The sequence below is a fragment of the Dermacentor variabilis genome, chromosome 8 (assembly GCF_050947875.1).
Source record: "Dermacentor variabilis isolate Ectoservices chromosome 8, ASM5094787v1, whole genome shotgun sequence".
NCBI lineage: Eukaryota > Metazoa > Arthropoda > Arachnida > Ixodida > Ixodidae > Dermacentor > Dermacentor variabilis.
This window is the reverse complement of record NC_134575.1, coordinates 39,539,361-39,558,838: the sequence shown is the minus strand read 5'-3', so window position 1 is coordinate 39,558,838 and position 19,478 is coordinate 39,539,361. Positions and strand designations below refer to the sequence as shown.

At 47.3% G+C, this 19,478-nt stretch overlaps 1 protein-coding gene across 1 annotated transcript in view; it reads right to left on the bottom strand.

The window, feature by feature from the left end:
- Nucleotides 1-1,497: 1,497 nt before the first annotated feature.
- LOC142591368 (lysosomal alpha-glucosidase-like) overlaps nucleotides 1,498-19,478 on the bottom strand; it is a 36,087-nt gene continuing 18,106 nt past the window's right edge. Inside the window, exons 10-21 of the mRNA XM_075703694.1 lie at nucleotides 18,089-18,199; nucleotides 16,971-17,087; nucleotides 14,632-14,834; nucleotides 14,095-14,228; nucleotides 12,435-12,586; nucleotides 9,800-9,948; nucleotides 8,739-8,823; nucleotides 7,853-8,034; nucleotides 6,678-6,766; nucleotides 5,190-5,239; nucleotides 2,902-3,048; nucleotides 1,498-1,620 (exon numbers count right to left, since the gene is read on the bottom strand). Of these exons, the coding sequence (XP_075559809.1) occupies nucleotides 1,555-1,620; nucleotides 2,902-3,048; nucleotides 5,190-5,239; nucleotides 6,678-6,766; nucleotides 7,853-8,034; nucleotides 8,739-8,823; nucleotides 9,800-9,948; nucleotides 12,435-12,586; nucleotides 14,095-14,228; nucleotides 14,632-14,834; nucleotides 16,971-17,087; nucleotides 18,089-18,199 (1,485 nt within the window). The 3' untranslated portion in view covers nucleotides 1,498-1,554. The remainder of the gene's footprint in view (nucleotides 1,621-2,901; nucleotides 3,049-5,189; nucleotides 5,240-6,677; nucleotides 6,767-7,852; nucleotides 8,035-8,738; nucleotides 8,824-9,799; nucleotides 9,949-12,434; nucleotides 12,587-14,094; nucleotides 14,229-14,631; nucleotides 14,835-16,970; nucleotides 17,088-18,088; nucleotides 18,200-19,478) is intronic.

The window sequence follows — 19,478 nt, the reverse complement described above, 5'->3', positions numbered from 1 at the left end:
CCCTCCCCTCCCCCCGACATAGAACGGCTGCCGACGGACGCATTAAATTTGCTGTTCTCTTTAAAATTGATCGGGCATCAAAGTTGCGTCGTAGCGAAGAGACCATGGTAAAAAAAATACCAAGGTTTCAAAGTGCTCATGGGGTAGGGAGGGGGAGGTGGTTACGTAAGAAAGAGACCACGGTGTAGCAAGAAGATATCTATACAGTTAAAGTCTCCACCCTCGTGAACGTCATAAGTCGCAGCAGTTCTTGAAAATTCTTTTTATTCCCCCTCCCACTGGCTTGAGCCTTCGCCTGCACTGTATTACACTAATTACAAAGACGGCGCCGAATAAAACAACACACGAAGAAGGGGGACACGAGACAGCACGTAGGCGCCTACGTGCTGTCTCGTGTCCCCCTTCTTTGTGTGTTGTTTTATTCGACGCCGTCTTTGTAATCATGCTTAACCAACTAGCCCGCCAACACATGCTCGGTATTACACTAATATATGTAAAGAAAAACGTCTGGCGCCATTCCACTCTATGAATGTGGATGACTAGCGAAGCTGTTTAACGCACGGCACAGAGGTGATCCAGAATACTGAACGAAGGTACATACATATTTATTGTCCTAATCTGTGGTCATCATGGCGCTATAGGTACGCACTCACATTCGTGTACCACATCTGTTACTAAATGTGTCCGTCACGTAAGACAACGAATGGCTCATATCCCGTAAACGTGGCCTCCCGTTTCCGACGACATAAGGGAAAAAGAGGAAAGAAAAAGAAAGAAAAAAACGCTAAGAAACCAAACTGTTTTTTTTCTTTCCTGTTTTTTTCAGCTGGCGTGTCAGACGCCGTTGACACCCCGGCTAACACGCGGGCGTTGACACGTGATTGACAGACGGCCGGTTCCCTGGCCTTGTGCACTGCGCTCCTTTATTCTCAATTCAACACGCTAGCACACCTTCGCTCGTTGCCGCACCCACCCGCCTTGCACCCTTTCCCCTTTAGAAGAACCCCACCTATATATATTACGGCGAGGAAAGCATATGTCGCCTTGAAGATGAAAAGTCCACCTGTCGAAACGTTGGCCCCTGCTTTCACCATGCTGTCGTTTTGCTTAAGGGTAGCTCAAGAGCGCTCTACAGGACCCCGAGCCCACAGGGGTAGGCGCCATTGACCTTGGACCCTTTCTGCACTATCACCAGGATCGGCCCACATGATTTGTTTTTGTCAGCATCCCGGACACTTTTTTCCCAGATCCTAGTCATAGACAGCTTGACTGTAAAAACGCTCTGTTTACTTGCGCATTCCAGAAGGGAGTATAGCGTATCGTTTAGCCGCACGCACATTCCTCGAAAGAGTTTATGTGTAGATAAATACGCGATACACACTTGTAAATGCATTAGCGACTACAGCAGTCAGAATAAAACGGGCTCTACTAGGAACAGCCAGGCTGAGGAGCCGCAACCTGTTCCTTGAACTGCATTTCCCATAATGGATGCGGAACACGGGCTCTTTTATTGCGACCAGCCAAAACGTAGGGAGTGCGGTGCGTGATGCTTCCTCAGCGGTTCCACGTCAGCACGAATGGCTTGGTGAGCTGGTAGTGCAGGCTCGACACCTTCATGAACTGCAACGAGCAACAGCAAAAGATGAGAGAATTCCTCCTGCGGAATGTTTCACCTTATCTCCGCTACTTTTGATAGTATCCTTCTGCAGTCAGATCGGATTGGCTGGGGCACCTGCGCGTTGGGAACAGTCTGTATATCGTATATCGCTGCTATTAGGTCTATTACGTCAAAACTCTTGCACTTGCTTCGAGTTGCTGACGAATTAGACTTCGCCCTGCTATCTGCTAGCCGCCTGGTTAGCTCAGATGGTAGAGTGGCAGCTCCAGAAAGGCGATGGTCTCGGGTTCGAGTCCCGGCCCAGGACGAATTTTTCTTCAACTGCGAGGCTTTTCTTTCGAGAAACACGTGCGGACTTTCTTTGTAGCTACTGCTACGATCGGGTGGGTGTCTCATTTTCCCTTCATTAATCTCTCAAGCTTGCGTTTCGTCGATAATTGACTGTATACGACAGAGCAACTTATGAGCACGCTGCCGAAGATAATCGTCAAAGTGCGCGAACTTCATACTGTATCTATACAAGGTGCGGCCGTCTCCGTGTTCTTTTCTTAACAAGTTTTTGTTTACGTCTAGTTCAAGCGCCGTCGTTTTTCGCGGACGTTCCACGGCAGCATCTCAGAAATCCAGTACAGGCGCGACAGTGAGACGGGCGGCTCTGCGTAGATATCGTCGATAGCGTTTATCGCTTCTCCGTGTACACACCGTGAAATATTTACACCCATAAAACTGAATAAGGGTGTAAGTGTGTCTTCAACTCACAACCTTACAACCAAAAATGGTGTAACGGTGTGAGTTATAGGTGTATTTACACACGTACTCATTTTTAATGGTGTAATTTATTCCACTGTGCATAGTAGTGTATATTAGGACATATTCTGTAGGTGTCCACCCGGCAGACATTTCCATTTCGTCTGCTGCTGAAGTGCTGATCGTCTGGAGCGCCGGTCTCCTTCTGACGCGTACCCTAGCCCAGCCAATCGGAACTTCAGCAGCAGACGAAATGAACTTGTCCACAGAATAGTCCCCATGGTCTAAGTTCACGGTGTGATTTCCACAGCGCGAAGCGCTGAAATGCGGCAAGAAACAGAATGAAGGGTTTGCGGTTGTCCTCCTTTCGCTAACCCTTCGTTCGATTTCTTCGACTTCAGTGCTTCAGGCTGCAACGAGCCGTCACAGCTTGAACTCTAAGAGACGGCGCACTATGTGTGGAGCACTGCACTTCCCTAAGCAGTGTTCGCAGAAGTAGTAAGTACTCTCCGTGCACAAACGGATCGGCTGCCCACCTGTCCGGCTGGGTTGTAGGTGAAGTTGGTGGGCAGCCGGTTGAAGTGCACTTCCCGTGGCTTGTCCGTGACTCCGTACACTGTGACGGCGTTCAGCAGCATGATGCTGTCGTAGCCGCAGTGCACGCACATGCTCGACACCGTGTTCTGCACGTGACAGTGTCGTAGGATCGTTGTCACAATAGTTTAACGAGGGCGAACCTGTCACAGACCGCTAGGTTCTCACAAAGGGAGGGCTGGTGATTTCTTGGGTCCAAGTGCTCCTAGAGGGCTTTTAACTCTTTTTTTTTGCTTCTGCCTCCAGCTCACTGATAAAATCCTTTCAGAAGTATATAAACCTACTCCCTATGGAGAGCAAAGCAGGCTCCGTTGAGGAGTATGTAATAACTATTGGAAACGCAGTTAAATACGGCACTACAACTTATTGCTACGGAGAGGAGTTGCAAGCACTCTCCACGCGTTGCAATTGCGCTACGTTTCAAAGAGCAACATTTTCCCACCGTAACGATGCGTAACATTTACGTAACGATGCTTTGGCAGTGACGTATTGGTGGCAAATGGGTGATGTTTTCCAGATGCGTTTTCGATTAGCCACGCAGTAGTTAGGCTTAACGAGAGAGTTAAGCTCATGTTTGTCGTAGCCTTGTCGAGATGGCGTCAAAACCTGCTTCTAGTCTTTCGTTCATTCGCCCCGTTTCAAAGGATGCGGCCAAAAGTGAAGCCGAGACGTGTCACGTTTTCCGCAAGAAAAGAAAGTGGAGCACGGTCGGTGCTTTGCTGACGATGCGGGTACGCTTCACGACCTATGATGACAGCAACTTCCAGAAGGAAATGTTCGGGTTAAATTAATTCGAACAAATAAAGATGGCGGCGTATATGTTTATGTTCTATATATAGCTTTAGCGTTTCGCTCTATTCTGCTTTTCTAAAGGACTACGTACCGCGTAGCACAGCCGATCTTAGCGCCCACGTTGCGTCGCACGCTTAAGCAGGCGTTTCAAGCAATACTAAAGCTTTCAAATACTACGTGCCTAGTGCTTTGAGGTCGTGAATGGTACGCACGTATTAGCGTGACACAGCTGTACTGCCATGAAAGTGGCAAGCGCTGAGCGTTAGAAAGGGAATGGACGCCACAGGGATTCCAATTTTTGTATAAGGATTAAGTCCCAAAGCGCGTAAATTTTGCTTAGAGCTCTAGAATGGCGGAGCAACGACTACTCCCGCAAATAGGTGTTGCTATAGTACTACATGTTTAGCAGTGAGCTGCATTTAAAAACGACAGGGAGTAACTCATTTCGCGTGTTACATACCTGCAGCTGTAAATGAATATTTTCATCTTCGACACATTTCCGATACGCTGACGGAGTCAATTCATGAGCGGAGTAAATCTACTCGATTGGAGTAAACTTTCTCCCGCTGGGGAGTATATGTGAACTGTCGAACACTGAGCACAGTTACTCCCGCCAGATGCACTCCCTTCCTGTCCCAACTGGCTACAGTCGATCGAGCGCACTGAAGACTAATCCCTTCAGGAATCATAAGGGTGTAAGTTGGTATATAAGTTATCTTATTACACCCGTAAAATGTGTAATATGAGCTTTAAACAGATTTACACTTATGCACCCTTAAGGGAGTAAATTGCAAAGCAAATGTCGGTGAATCATTTATCAAATGTAGTAACGTTTATCAAATGTAGTGAATGTTGTAATGACTCCTCTTACAGTGCAAAGCAATTGGTGGTGACTCCTTTATCGGGGGTGAGTGCTCGTAGCATTCCTTGCCAGCACTCTTTCTAAAATGAAGTAAAGATTGGACAAGTAGCGTCTTTATCGATGAGGGGTTGTTGCCAGCATTCTCAAATTTTCGAAAACGCACACGTGCACTGCCAAACACAACTTTATCAGGTGAAATGATGGCTACAGAATGTTGCCATGCAATATAAACACACGTGACGTTACTTCGAAGTCATCTGTACTGATTTGTTTTGCTGACAGCATGCGAAAAATTTTGGTGGCGATGATTGAACTTCACAGACATCGAAGTGGCGTATAGTCGTATTCAAACAACATCGCGGTGGGCTCAGATGTTACCTACGCTTCCAAACACGCGGCTATGACTGCATTTTGGCTACCTTGTCCCAGGGTCTAACGGGCAGGCGCTTCTGACATGTTAACATATCACACGCACGACGTGCCATCTGGTGCAAATATCCGAGGCCGTTTGAGCAGCCCATTCGAACCCGCAACCCTTTCTGTTAATGCAGATGTTACATCGCGAAGAGCTCTCACCTTGACTGCGACGAACTTGATGAGGCTGTATTCGCCCTTTTCGTAGGAACCTGGAAAACACCGTGACAACGATAAGGGTAAGAATCCAATTGTTCTCGTGGATAAAGAGTACGTTGTGGAGACACAAGGATATCTATGACAGGAGGAACAGTAGGGGCGAATAGGCATGTATCAATTTAGTAGCCAATGCCGAAGAATAAATACGATGAAGGAAACACAGCGATTCATGCTTCCGTTCGCAGTCTTCATTAGCGACTGCTCTGATATATAATGTAGCAAGTAACGCAAGAATTAGAGAAAACGTGGGTATGTCTGTTCGAACTACCCAAAATTTGCACGGAATAACGATTTACGAGGGAATGAACTATTGTTTATTGTTTTTGTTGCGATAAAGTCAAGTGACCAATGACATTGTCACGTGACATCACCTGTTTTGCAGTGTTTACGCAAATATACCCATATTTGCTCGTTCAGCTTACAAGCAATTATTTTCTTAAGTGCAATTCCCTTTATTTTTTCCGACTTGAAGCATTAACTATTTCTTGCCGTAATCTATAACGATATCGGTATTGCTTTTACCTATCGAATTGAATGAATTATCTGTCGATAATTGCGTTTTCACCCCATTTCATTAGCACTTGCTTTCCTCGCGTTCGTAAAGTGTCCCCTGTAAGTTGAATAATTTTCTAATATGTAGAATTTCCTAAGCTATTGGCCAAATAAACGCCGGACAGGGAATCCAGTCTGCCTAATAACACTTGGTGTTTACCTGCCCATGGTTGCTTAGTGGTTATCGTGTCGGGCTGCTGAGCACGAAGTCGCGGGATCAAATCCAGGCCATGGCGGCCGCATTTCGATGGGGGGCGAAATGCGAAAACACTCGTGTTACTTAGATTTAGGCGCACGTTAAGGAAACCCACGGGGTCCAAGCCTCCGGAGCCTCCCTCTACGGCGTGCCTCATCAGATCGTGGTATTATTAAAAGGTACAATTTAATACACTTGTTGTTTGCGGTCCATTTGTATGCGAATACAAGCAACAAATGGTATGCGATCTCGTATATGACGCTGCTATGGTCCAGAGCATTTATTTACAACGTCGTTCACTCAAATAACGCAAAATGTCGGGACGTCACATCCTAACATGTCCTCCCTCCTACGCGTCAAGGTTCTGAAAGATCCTGCTTCTATACTTGCACCAAAAGGCGTACAACGACACCTCCAAGAGATTTTAATTATTGCTTCTAAAAAATATTGCTAACTGCGACTGCACTATCAACAGGCAATGCGGTGTGACTCAATTCTTCATTCGAGTAAAAAACAAAGTTAATTCTAATCAGCTCAGCTGCCACCGTGAAATCGGTGCACCTTCAGCACGTCACGGATAATTCAACCATGAAATCCCAGCGTAAAAAAACTTCCTTTCGTCGATAATCCCACTGAAACGGGATTAAACCGTTCGTCGTCTTTTCGCGTAATGTCGTGCTTACCGACGTACTCCCCGTCGTCCCAGTAGAGTTCGCCCGTCGCCAGCCCGTCATGGTTTTGAGCCACGAGCAAGTTGAACGGCTTCAGCCGGCTGCACATGCACATTGAAAGACACTGTTACGCTAAACGTTGTTCACGTTGCAACGACTCAATTTGTAGGCATATCTCTGAGGCGCCCCCAATGCGACCAACAGTCAGTGGCGCTCTGCATCATCTGACGTTTCACACACGTCATGACTATATCCTTCATCACCGGCACTCACCGCGCGTGGTTCAGTGGCTATGCCGTAGCCCTGCTGAGCGCGTGGGTTCGATTTCCCCAGCAGCCGCGTTTCGATTGAGCAGAGATGAAAAAAAAAACAATACAAAAAGAACATTTCGAACACCAGCGAGATCATGATTTCGTTAATGCAGTTTCTGCAATCACTAGCTGTGCGCCCCTTGTGACTCCTCGATAGCTTTATAATGTAGACCACTGCCCCTCCAGTTCTGACCGAATAATTTACCCTTCTCCCTCTCTCTTTAGTATTGCAGGGAGTGGAAGCTCTCAATGTCGGTTCGCGTAAGAGAGGCAAAAGCCACAACAGAATTCGTACAGTAAAAAAAAAATTGAAAAGGCTGGAATGCACCCCACACACAGAAAAGGAGCTTTAGATTGGATGCTATAATTTTTCTTGTTTGATATTCTACTTTTTTCTATCAACACCATACCATCGAATACCATCTCCCTCTCTGCCAGTGACGATGATGATCGGCATGATTGTCCTCGTTACAGGGCATTCCTTTCCTGATGACAAACACTCCCCTAGCCTTGGTGAGCTATTAACGTGTTACGATGTTCCTTCAAGCATTCGGCCTATCTTAAGAGTTAACTGGTAAAGTTACCCATATCTATGATGATCTGATCCTCGGCCTTTTTCTTGCTACCTTTCTTTCCATCGCCAGTGCTCTCACTATCCCCACCTATGACGATATCTAATGGCGTTCCCTTTAAATAGGTGTGGCTACAAATACATCACCTATACGTCCTTTATAAGCCATTCACGTGCGGCCCTGTCGTAATCCAGCTCTCTTCCAATCTACATTATCTCGAAAAAAAGTTACACACGTACGGCTGTGAGGATCCCACGTGCACATCTTCGCTGACCTTCCGGTGCTAAAGAAAACAAACCCCTACCTGGCGGCGGTGGTCTGTGCCGGTTCCTGCGACGGCACCACGTGACCTCCGCGAATGAGCAGGCAGATGGAGTCGTTGAGCGGCGACATCTGGAAGTCTTCGCCGGCGCTGTGGTAGGGCAGGCCCAGCATCACGTCGTACCAGATGCCACGGGGCAGGTACGGCTTCACGCTCGTCGCGTTCTGGGAGAGTGGAACGAATAGTACGGCAAGACACTTTATGAGTGCACCATCGCCACTTTTGTTAGTTCATTTAGAGCGCAGCTCTTAATAGGCCCGTAGCGGTGAGCGTCGGCGTCGGCGGCGTAACCGAGCGAACCAGCACAACAGGGAAAGATGAAAGAGTGAACACGGAGCGGCAGATGAACGACGCGAGCCGCGAACCGCAGACACCAATGTGAGCGGCCCCTTCAGTGACGGGCGCGCGGCAAAAATGGTTTCATGCGGACCCGTCCGACCACTCGATGCGTCTCGTATAACACGTATAACGCTGCGCTCAAATTTCGTATCAGAGAGCATCGCAATCGTCGGTGAATTTTTTCCTGTGGTTTCATTTAATTCACATATATACATACTACACATACAACACGCTCGTTTTAATTTATGTAAGGCGAAGCTTTCTTTTATTGTTTCGATCAAAAAGCTAAGCAATGACACCCAAGATGCGTGTAATTGCTTTTTTTTTCATTTACGACTTATGCAATTGTTCACTCGCTCCACGGTAGTGGAGAACAATGCCAGCCAGCACAAAGCAAGAATATCAGTGCAGTGATCGCAAGGGGAGATTCAGAGATTCGCGTAGGAAACGGGACCGCTCGCTTGAAGACTCGATCGCGTTTTTGTTGTTGGCCGACCACGCGCGATAAGTGTTCGTGCACCGAACTGACCGGCTCCAGGATGGGGAGGACGAGCAGGGCGCTGCCCCAGAGGAACTGCGTGTCCACGGCGTACGTGTTGACGTCCTTGGGGAACCTGCGTGCAGTGAAGGAGAAACTGTTAAAGCGCTGGTCTCCCATATTCGCTGGTTATCGCATGTGACCGGAAACCATAACCACAAGCGCAACAAACCATACACGCAAACGGCCAACAGGGCAACCTCCAGCGAACCACAAGGAAGTGGAATATTATATGGTATAGGAAAATTCAGGCACAACCCATCCCTTCGGGGATGTTTATCGTCAATGTAATCGCATTATTGCGATCGGCGTTCGCGTGCGTGAAATGATAGCTGAAAGCACGTGTTCAGGAATGCCGCTTGATAATGTACCGGCATTACCTCGTTATCGCGTGAATCGGTTCAAAGATCAATACAGAGAAGTGAGAGACTGCGACCACCTTCGGTTTACGTGTAGACGAGAAGCCCACACTCACACAACGTAACTGCGCTAGAATTAACTGATCGCGAGAGCAAATCGCCAGCTAATCGTAGCGTTCGACGCATTACTGGTGGCCAGCCAATGGACAAGGGACACTTGGGAAGAAAACACTTTGCGAATTCGACGCCGTAGAATCAGCAGGGCCCCTGGGGGGCAGCCATCTTTTGCCGGGGAAAGCGGGAACTGGCCGGAAACGAGGAAATAACAACTGCGATAACGCTAAGCCTATTCTTATCGCTCGCTTTGAGGCAGTCGGTGTTCGCTCGCCATGGCTCTGACGTAAGCTGCCCCGTCATCGCTCCCGTAGCAGTCCAACGCGGGCTGCGCGGACCGCTGTTAACAAGGGCGTCGAGATTAAGTGCGCTTACACGCAACGGGTGTTAGAGAGTATCAGATACCGGTCTACATGCGACAGTTGGGGATATCTCTACAGAGTTGCGATAGGGACATTTGTTTACAATGGTTCGTAACTATTGAGTAAACTCTGACCGTGATCCCGGAAAATATTGTTGCACTTCGTCTAGAGGGGGGGGGGGAGGGTGCAGGGACAGCAACATATCAGCGCAACTCACTCGAAGAACAGAGGCCGGGCGACCGTCTCGCCGAACACGTGACTGCGGTAGAACAGGGTGTACAGGTATGGCAGGAAGCAGTAGCGGATCTTGAGAGTCTTCTTTGCCGTGGCAGCAACGGCTCCGCCCATGGCCGCTGGGTCTTGGTCCTGCAATCGAAACAAGTGCACAAGGTTTACTTTTACAGTGAAACCAAAGGCTCATCTCTGTCATGACGTCGCGTAAATGGGCGAACGTAATTGGCTTCTGCATATACGTGGCTAGTGAACAGCCGCGCTCACGAAGCCGGATCCTGGTCCTAAGACGGGGGAAAAAAAGCAGCACCAGGTTCATCATCTACTGAAGCTTCACGATGAAACTGCGTTTCTACCAGCTCCGTAGCTGTAGATGTTATAAAGAAAGGCAGGTGGTCAGAATTATTCCAGAGTCCCCCACGACGCGGCGTGCCTCAGAATTACGTCAGGGCTTTCGCGCGTCAGACCCCTATGCAATTCTGTGCTCCGAAAACATTACGCATGTCTCTGTACGGAACAACTGAGATACGGGTGTGACGAACCAATTGGCAGAGACAATATTGCTCCAATGATTAGGTGACAGAGCACAGGGCAACGGTTAAGGCACCGGTAGCGGAGGGCCATCTCGGTAATCATCGCCGTAGGTGCGAAACGCATCCCACGTTTTGAAAGCGCACGTATACTGAAGTGGCTCCGTGGGCTGTTGTGTAGGAAAATTCTGCACAAGCAAGCGTCTTCTTACATTCTGTTTTTTAAAAAAAGCGTCTCTGCGTCGAAGGTTGTGTAGTCGTGACGTCAGCAATGTGTAAAGTTGGCGTTTTCTGATAAGCAAAATCCACTTGAAATTCGCGCCGTCTAGTTTGCTTATCGTCGTGCGTTACTTTCATTTCTCTTGATTTCTGTCTCAGTCTTTCAGAATGCACCAACTCTACCGTAAATTAGATTATGGGGTTTTACGTGCCAAAACGACTTTTTGATTATGAGGCACGCCGTAGAGGAGGACTCCGGAAATTTAGACCACCTGAGGATCTGTAACGTGCACCTAAATCTAAGTACACGGGTGTTTTCGCATCCATCGAAATGCGGCCGCCATGGCCGGGATTCGATCCCGCGACCTCGTGCTCAGCAGCCCAACACCATAGCCACTGAGCAACCACGGCGGGTTCCACCGTAAATTCTTTTACATGCTCAATAGTTGGCCTCGCAGTTAAAAACCCTTTACAACTTTAAGGTTTTAAATCATTTATTGCACATGGCTGAAACTACGGCTGTGATGAGAAGATTTTAATAGGAAACTGTGTATTAGTTCTCACTACATGATGCGTACCGAAATATCTCACGAGAAGATAGGCAGGGACACTTATCATAGTTAGTTTCACACATATTCCGTGGCCCCTATTGCGTCATGTTCACCTGCCAGAAATGCACTGATTCGGGCTTGTTGTTCTGTCATACCGAGATCCTCAATAGCGCTAAAAAAGACAGGGACAGACATAACCACGACCACACACCGCGCTAACTTCCAAATGTTTATTTCGGAAAAGGCACGTGTCTTTTTTACGGACTTTCTACGCATGTACGCCAAGGTTTGACACCATGTAAAGGGCGGTACGCGTACATGTACTTTTAGATAAGCCAGTTTCTTATGGCGTAGTGACAGGGATGCAGTGCTCACGCACTTGTCAGCTAAGTGCTGAATATGAAGCACTTCTGTTATCTCGCGTGTTAGCTGTTGTCCGGCTCTGCCCACGATACTGCACAAGCCAAACGCCGGCGCTGCAACGAGCGCCACAAAGAGCCGACAAAATAGAAAACGTTCTTTTAAAAAAGAAAGGGTGTTATACTCCTGTCACACGGACGCGGCTGAAGTCCTTTCAACTCCTTTCAACCAAGGACGTCTTTATTTCGAGGAAGATGGGCGCCGTGCCACACGGCAGTCCTTTAGCAAAGGAAGTTTAAGGAAGTTCCTAGCGAAAGGAGATGGAAGATCTCCCTTGAAGACTGAAGGGAGTACTCTTGTTCCCAGCGTGCTTGAATTTCTAGTCAAGAAATCACCCTCATTTTTTATTAATTTCACTTTTACCAGCAATTATAACTGTTTTTATTGCACATAATATATTATTTGAGCACTGACAAAGATATTTGAGTTGAGCAGCTACATTCGACTCTCGAACCGGGCGTTCTCGGAATGGCTGCTGCGTTTGCCCTGACTGCGCCATTTTTTGTTGTTTTGGTCAACGCGATCGCACGTCTCGCGCATGCGGAATGAGTGATTCACGTCTTTCCCAAGACTTTTAAGCAATATATAGCGTGTTTCTTTCATGGCCGCGTACGAGGTGAGCAGCGCCTAATGGGCCCCCAGCGGCAGCTTTCAAAAGCTCGCTTATAGGCCGTGTGACACGGAGCTAACTCCTTTGAGGCGAAACTCCCTTGCGGTCCTTTAAGGGAAGGAAGTTTGAAGGAGATCCTAGTTGCCCGTGTGACACGGGTATTAATCGTGGCACAAACAAATCACCCTTTATAAATCCATAGCACCGCTGAAACGCTTCGCACATGTAGCTCCGACTGCAATGATCAACTAAGACCAAGTTGGATTCCCGTAGCGGTGAGCTTGCACTCACAAGGTTCCCCTTGGCGTTGTGGTTCCTAGCGAATGGGTAGAAGGCGCCCAGGGCCTGCCACCGGTTGCACAGCTCGCTGGTGGTGTTGTCCCAGAAGCCGCAGATGTCCGAGCCGGTCAGCGGGATACCCAGTATGTTGAAAGTCAGCATCGCTGCGATGGTCACCGTATCGTCGTATTCCTCCCATTTCAGTTTAGAAAGAAACATACTGCAGCCTGCTAGTGTTTCTGTAGCTATCGACGAAAGCTTTTTATTGATGCAAGAGATGAAAACAATGCATGCTTTGGCATTTATGCACCCGGTACGACTGCCACATTCATAAATGAACAGGGGTGTTCATTTATGAATGTGAATTTATGAACAGTAAAATTTCCAAATTGGATACCGAAATTGGTTTCCTCCTTTGAACAAAGTAGAATAGAAACGTTGCCGGGAATTTACGTGATAAGAATTGGTTAATTTCCATCTTTCGATGTATGCCTGCAACCGGTGCGGATGTCCGGCCATTTAAGAAGCTTTTAAAAGGAAGCAATTGGTTTAATTTTCCTGGTGTACCATAACATTAAATTAGTACACTCGACTGCCAATCATTCGACCCTTGCGGCACTGCGAGCTGTGGTTGAATTATCCGAAACACCGAATTGAAATCTTTGTTATTATAAAGAGTCGGATCTTGAGGATGTTCTTCCTCGACTTCAATGTGAAGAGGTTTGGATGGAGGGAGTAGACAACGCTGTGTAATTGCCACGTGGCGTCATGCTGAACGAACGCAGCAAGTTTCTGAGTAGGAGGGAGTGACACGACATGAAACAAGCGGAAACAATAGGATTCACGGGTGGAAGGAGCGTCAGCCACTAGAGAGATTTAGCATGTCCGGTATTCCCGTAAACGTAAGCGGACTGGGCATTTTGTAGGATAAGCAGAGATGCAAAAAGGCACAGCCTGCATGGTGCAGCCACCTGGTGGCGTTCAGCCATGTGGCAAACCCGTCAGCAGACGCAGGCGGGTTGGCCACAGTCCACTTTGTTTATTTTCTTCGTTTTGCGCCGGTGGTTACGCTGAGAATTGTTCCCTCGCTTACCGAACACCCAGGGCACACTGGGTACGCATATTGGGCGCCGAAGACTATTATGTCATCACCCGATCGGTGACTGAATGGTCAAAGATCACGAAATGTTCTGGTCGGTAGGCGGAAGGTCCGAGATTAGTGTTGTGGCGGGGTGGCCCTCATAGTCACCCCAATTCGGGCTGTTCGCTGGGTGGACTGCGGCAGTGTGGCCCCGGTTGGCCGCACACGAACCCTCGTCCGAAGTTAAGGCGAGGGTTCTTGTGGCCACGGTCACAACTCGCCTGCGCTGCCGGCTCTTGCCAGCGGGAAGGGATGGCTGCAGACGACGGGGACAAGACCGTCTGCGGGCGGGTTGGCCACAGTAAACTTTTTTTTTTGCTTTCGCGCAGGTGCGTGCGTACGCTGAGAATTGTTTCCTCGCATGCCGCACACCCACTGCACGCATGTTGGGTGCCGAAAAATATTCGCTTAAAAGGGTGTAAATTATTTTAAAGGGTGGGCATATTTTCGGAGGAAAGCCACCGCCTAGAAGCAAAAAAAGAAAAGAAAAGAAGTGAGAAAGACTGCCACAGCTCTTATGCTCTCACGTACACGGAATGGACGATCGCATGGCGTCCCAGTCAGACTCGATGTCTCCGCTCCAGTGACCCGAGTAGCGACCCTGCCCCGAGAACGTTGACCGCGATATGATGAACGGTCTCCGCAGGAGAATCTGACGCAGGGAGCTGGAAAAAACGCAGAATTGGGTTCTAATTTTGCACGGCCCTTAAACAGCTGCAGATGACACCTTACTAAGGTTCCAGGGTATACCATGCTCGCAAGCCGTTCTATTCTTACCATAACAATGGGATTGAACAACCGCAAGAATGAAAAGAGAAATGACATACGTCGGTGCGTCACAATTGGTCGCACGCCCTAGTGGGGGAACTCCGGATTAATTTTGATCCCTAGGGGATCTTTAACGCGCCCCCAATGCCCGAGACACGGGCGTTGTTTTTTTTCTCCTTTATCGAAATGCGTCTGCCACGGCCGGGATTTGATCCATCTGAAGACGAGGCTTAAGACGTGAACAAAAGTCGAGAGAAAATTCAACAAGAACGCGGATAGATTGCGAACAGTCAGTCTCACTCGTATGTGCGCAGTGCCTCGGTCAGCCCGTACAGGTTGTGCAAGTTGTAGTGCCTGGACAGGTAGTGGCGACCCGTCATGCATAGCGTCTTGGTGCGCAACGCCTCGTTGCCTTCGCCGGGTAGATACGGCGGTTCCTCCAGCGTTGAAGCCGGGCATCCGCGCTCGGAGCCATTGTACAGGCTCGACGGCTCGTTCAGGTCCTGACAACACAGCGGCAGAGCGCAAAGCACGTGGCACGACTCGACACCAACATTATCGCGACACCTTCAGTAAAAGACAAAAAAAAAAAACTCTTCAAGGACGCCAATTGCGAAACTCCGCCCTCTTCCCATCCCTATGTTCCCCCGCAGTTATCTACGTGACAGAATGAAGCCACACTAATCGGCAATCGACAGGGCGTGGGAGGGGGGGGGGGTGTTGCAGCCTCCCATTGTTGCGGCATCTGTGAACAACAAAAGTAGCTATATTATGCTATTCCTTTTTTTTCCCAAACCACAACTAGAGGGGGAGTAAATGAGTGGCGAGCTGAAATAATTGGCAACTCTCCCGGTCATTTGCAATCAATGAGTCATTTCTCAACAACATTTGCAACTTCCAAAACTTTGGTCGAGGCGACCCGAGAAAGGCGCGAACTTGAACCCCACGCCATAACTCCGCATGTCTCCAGCTTCGCGAGAACAGGTTAGCGACGCATAGTGTAGGGACGTCATGCGAGGCAACGAAGACAGCTGCTGCAGTGGAATAACAGCTCGAAATGTTTCACCCTAGCGATAGCAATATCTCAACGACGTGCTGGTCGGTGTCGGTGAAGCGTCAAGGTAATGACAAGCCCTCCGGTCACAGCGTCGCAACGAACGCAGCATCCGTCGCACATTCGGTCTCAGAGCTGCCGTCAGTAAATTGGAAGCCCGTTTTAAGCGAATCTCACACGCGTCAAAACTGATGTACTTTTGCTTTCATTTCTCGCAAGAATAGAAACGTCGATCGATCGATCGATTGATTGATTGATTGATTGATTGATTGATTGACTGATTGATTGATTGATTGATTGATTGATTGGTTGGTTGGTTGATTGATTGATTGATTGATTGATTGATTGATTGATTGATTCTTGGTGTTTGATACCCCAATATAAACTCTGGGGCTATAAGTCGCGTCGTAGGGGTGGATTCCAGGTAGTTTTGGACATACAGGGTCTTTTAACGTGCAGTTAAAAGGAAGCTCTAATTAGCTCGGGTGCTCCTATCTAAATACATGAAAAAAACAATTCGTTTTTCTCAGCAACCACTGCACCAATTTGATGAGGTTCGTTGCAATTAAAAAAAACTTAAAATCTAGTGACTGTTGGTTTCGAATTTTCGATTTAGGTATTCAATTTTTTATAACAGATTGGCAAAAATTGAAAAGTTTCAGACCCGAAACTATAAAGTTTAGAACTTTGAAACTCAGCATCAAAAAATGATAATACATGTCTGAGTTGCATGTGGTAGCACATCTAAAGCGGACAAAATTTATGTGTTACGCAGGAATATCAACAAATTTAGTAATATGGAAACACAGCGTTTGCAGAACCCTTGTACACAACGTAACAAATTCGCGCAAATATAAAATGACCTAGCGAATTTGTCCGCTTTGAATGATCTAATGAATTTCCTTTACAGAACCGCGATATCTGCTCTTGATGCAGAGCTATGAATTTGTAAACTTCGTAATTCTATTTTTTTCAAACTTTCGTATTTTTGAAAATCTTTGTAACAAAATTCAGGACCTAAATGGAAATTCCGTTTCCAACACTCACTAGAATTTAACTTTCTTTCTCAAATTCAACAAATTTGATTAAAATCGATCCAGTGGTTATCTCAGAAAAACGTTTTTGCGTTTTACATGTATTTGAATAGGCGGTGTCGGAGTTTGGCCCGAGCTAAAGCTTCCTCTTAAATCCGCGTACAGGGGCATTTTCGTACGTCGCTCTCATCGAACTTCGGCCTCCGCGGTCGGGAAACGAACCCCTGACCTTGAGCGCCACAGCCAATAAGGTAACGCGGCTGGTGTAAACACGCGTGTCTCAAGAGAAATCATCCTACATAAGACAAGTTTGTTTAGAATAAGTAATGTCCACGGAATGTCCAACTATCCATTTCCTCTGTACAACAGCCGTGCGTCCTTCTTCTGTAAAGGTTGATTTTTTTTTATTCGATTTAATCTTTTTCAGTCAACGAGCTTTCCCACTCTTCTTTCTACGCCTCGGGGATCAACTCAAGTGCGTAGAGTACTGACAGATACGTTTCTCGAGAGCGTTCTGGGGGAAAAGAAGGAAGCGCATAACAGCCGTTTACCAGCCAGAGTCCGTCGAAAGGCACCACGTCGTGGAAGTAGGACAACATCTTGGTCCAGTACTCGCCACTCTTTGGATGCGTGAAGTCCGGGAACACCAGCCGGCTGCGGTTGCCCACCTGCGGTGCAAACGGGAGGCGAAATGGTGCCACGATAGCTTCAAAAAAAAAAAAAAAATGGCGCGTCGCGAGCAACCTGGGACCTACGTGTCTACCCTAACCTGACCCAATTCAACCCAACCTAACCTAATGGCAACCTTGATGAGCCGCAAGGAAGGGAGGGTTAACGGCTGTTGAGGTGGGCAGAGGGTCAGACGGAGTGTCAAGACTTTGGAGGTATAAACGTAGAGGTTCAACTTTGTCGACAAAACGTACCGAACAGCGTTGAAGCCTAATGGAGGACGCGGACGAAGTAAGCGGACGTCAATACTACGCGTTGGTGTATTATTGGAATCAATTTATATCTAAAATCTAGGTTATATTACATATATTTAGCTTATAGAGAAGGCGGTCCCATAGTCCAATGCTGTATCGAGACCTCCCATGCGCCGTTTAAGTTAAAGGCATCAGCGGAACTTAGCATTGTGTATGTTAGCTTTGCTAGCACGTGTCCTGCTACTTATTGTAGGGCATAGGTTGAAGCCGTTTGGGGAATACTATAGGTAAACTCCTGTGTTGAAGCTGTAAACTCATTTAACCAGTCACGGCGCGTTCTCTGCATATATACTGGTTCCGGATTTCTAAATGTGAACGTACAATTGCCTGGGAACAGGCTGGGGTTACCCACCTATCGCTGACAAACATTCACACGAAATATTTTTTTCTTTTCGTTGAATAACGTCATTATCGTGACAAAAGAATCACGTACACCGACCACATAAAATCTTAAAAGCAAAATATTAAAAGGAAGATTTTTATTTGGTCGGTGTACGTCTTACCTTCCCGACCGGAGGGGCTTCCGTCCAACACTCGATAACGTCATTATCGGTGCATCTTGCGAGCTTAAAAGAAAATAAGCGTTTTGTTCTAGTGTTTTTTTTTCAAGTCTGATTAATAAAGGGTCCACGCTTATCCGCCGCAGATGGAAGAGGGACTGCGCCTCACCCCCGACGACCACTCACCATGCCGTAGTTGTAGTCGCCGGCTTCCGACCTCACAAACACGGCCGCCTTGTGACCTTCGTCGAAGGGAAGGTAGGAGCCGCTTTCCAGGTTCGCGTCGATGCCCGGATGCTAAAGGAGAAAGAGGCAGTTGATGACAGATCGTACGCTAAGAATGTCAGCTCCCAGTTGTCAACTCCATCGCAGTTATCCGGCATGCTCGACAAAAGAAGGCACTCGTCGCCACCTGCCACCATTTTTTTTTTCATTTCTTTACATCGGAGACGTGGCCCAGCAGTGCGAATCTTCTCGTTCAGCATAAATTGATGGAATATGGTCGCCGTGATTAGCAATCTATAAGTATACGCAGTTGTTCTATAAGTTCAATAACTCTGAAGCAAAACTACATGATAAAGCAGCTAGCCACCTCACTGATGCGGCCTTAACGTACGTCTATTATATACGCAGTTGCTCTATAAGTTCAATTACTCTGAAGCAAAACTACATGATAAAGCAGCTAGACACCTCACTGATGTGTCCTTAACGTACGTCTGTTATATACGCAGTTGCTCTACAAGTTCAATTACTCTGAAGCAAAACTACATGATAAAGCAGCTAGACACCTCACTGATGCGTCCTTAACGTACGTCTGTTATATACGCAGTTGTTCTACAAGTTCAATAACTCTGAAGCAAAACTACATGATAAAGCAGCTAGACACCTCACTGATGTGACCTTAACGTACGTCTGTTATATACGCAGTCGCTCTATAAGTTCAATAACTCTGAAGCAAAACTACATGATAAAGCAGCTAGACACCTCACTGATGTAGCCTTAACGTACGTCTGTTCATCTATGCGAAATTTCTACGCTTATGCTATTGAAAAAAAAAGAACGAGACGATCACATGCTTCGTGCTTGATCGTGTCGCAAGAGCGTGCAATATCCTTGACGTAGCCTTTTCGCAGAGGGAGGGAAATTATTTGGAATGCTTTAGGTGTTTGAAGACGTTTGCAAGGAAGACGAGCGCGCCCGGGCTTATTGTGTTGTGGGCAGCTTTCAATAACAAGCAACTGGTTTTCTTGTTCTTTTTTTTTCGCTGACCTCTTACGCTATGTGTGGGCAGAAACTCTTACATCCGAGATGTCTTAGTGGAGAACCTAATGCCTGCCCTCGGGATCTGATCAAAATAAGCATTTATTTTCACAGTCATTGGCCGTCTTACGCGTAGAGGAATGCACGTTCTAGCATGACCAAAAATTCAGTTTTCCAGCAATGCAATGTGGTAACAGCCCCTTAAAGTTTTAGCTCGGAGTCAACTACGACTTCCTTATTCAAATATGTTGAAAAAATTTAACTCTCGCATCGAACCACCAAAAAGGATTTAAACAAAATTTGTTGAACACAAGAA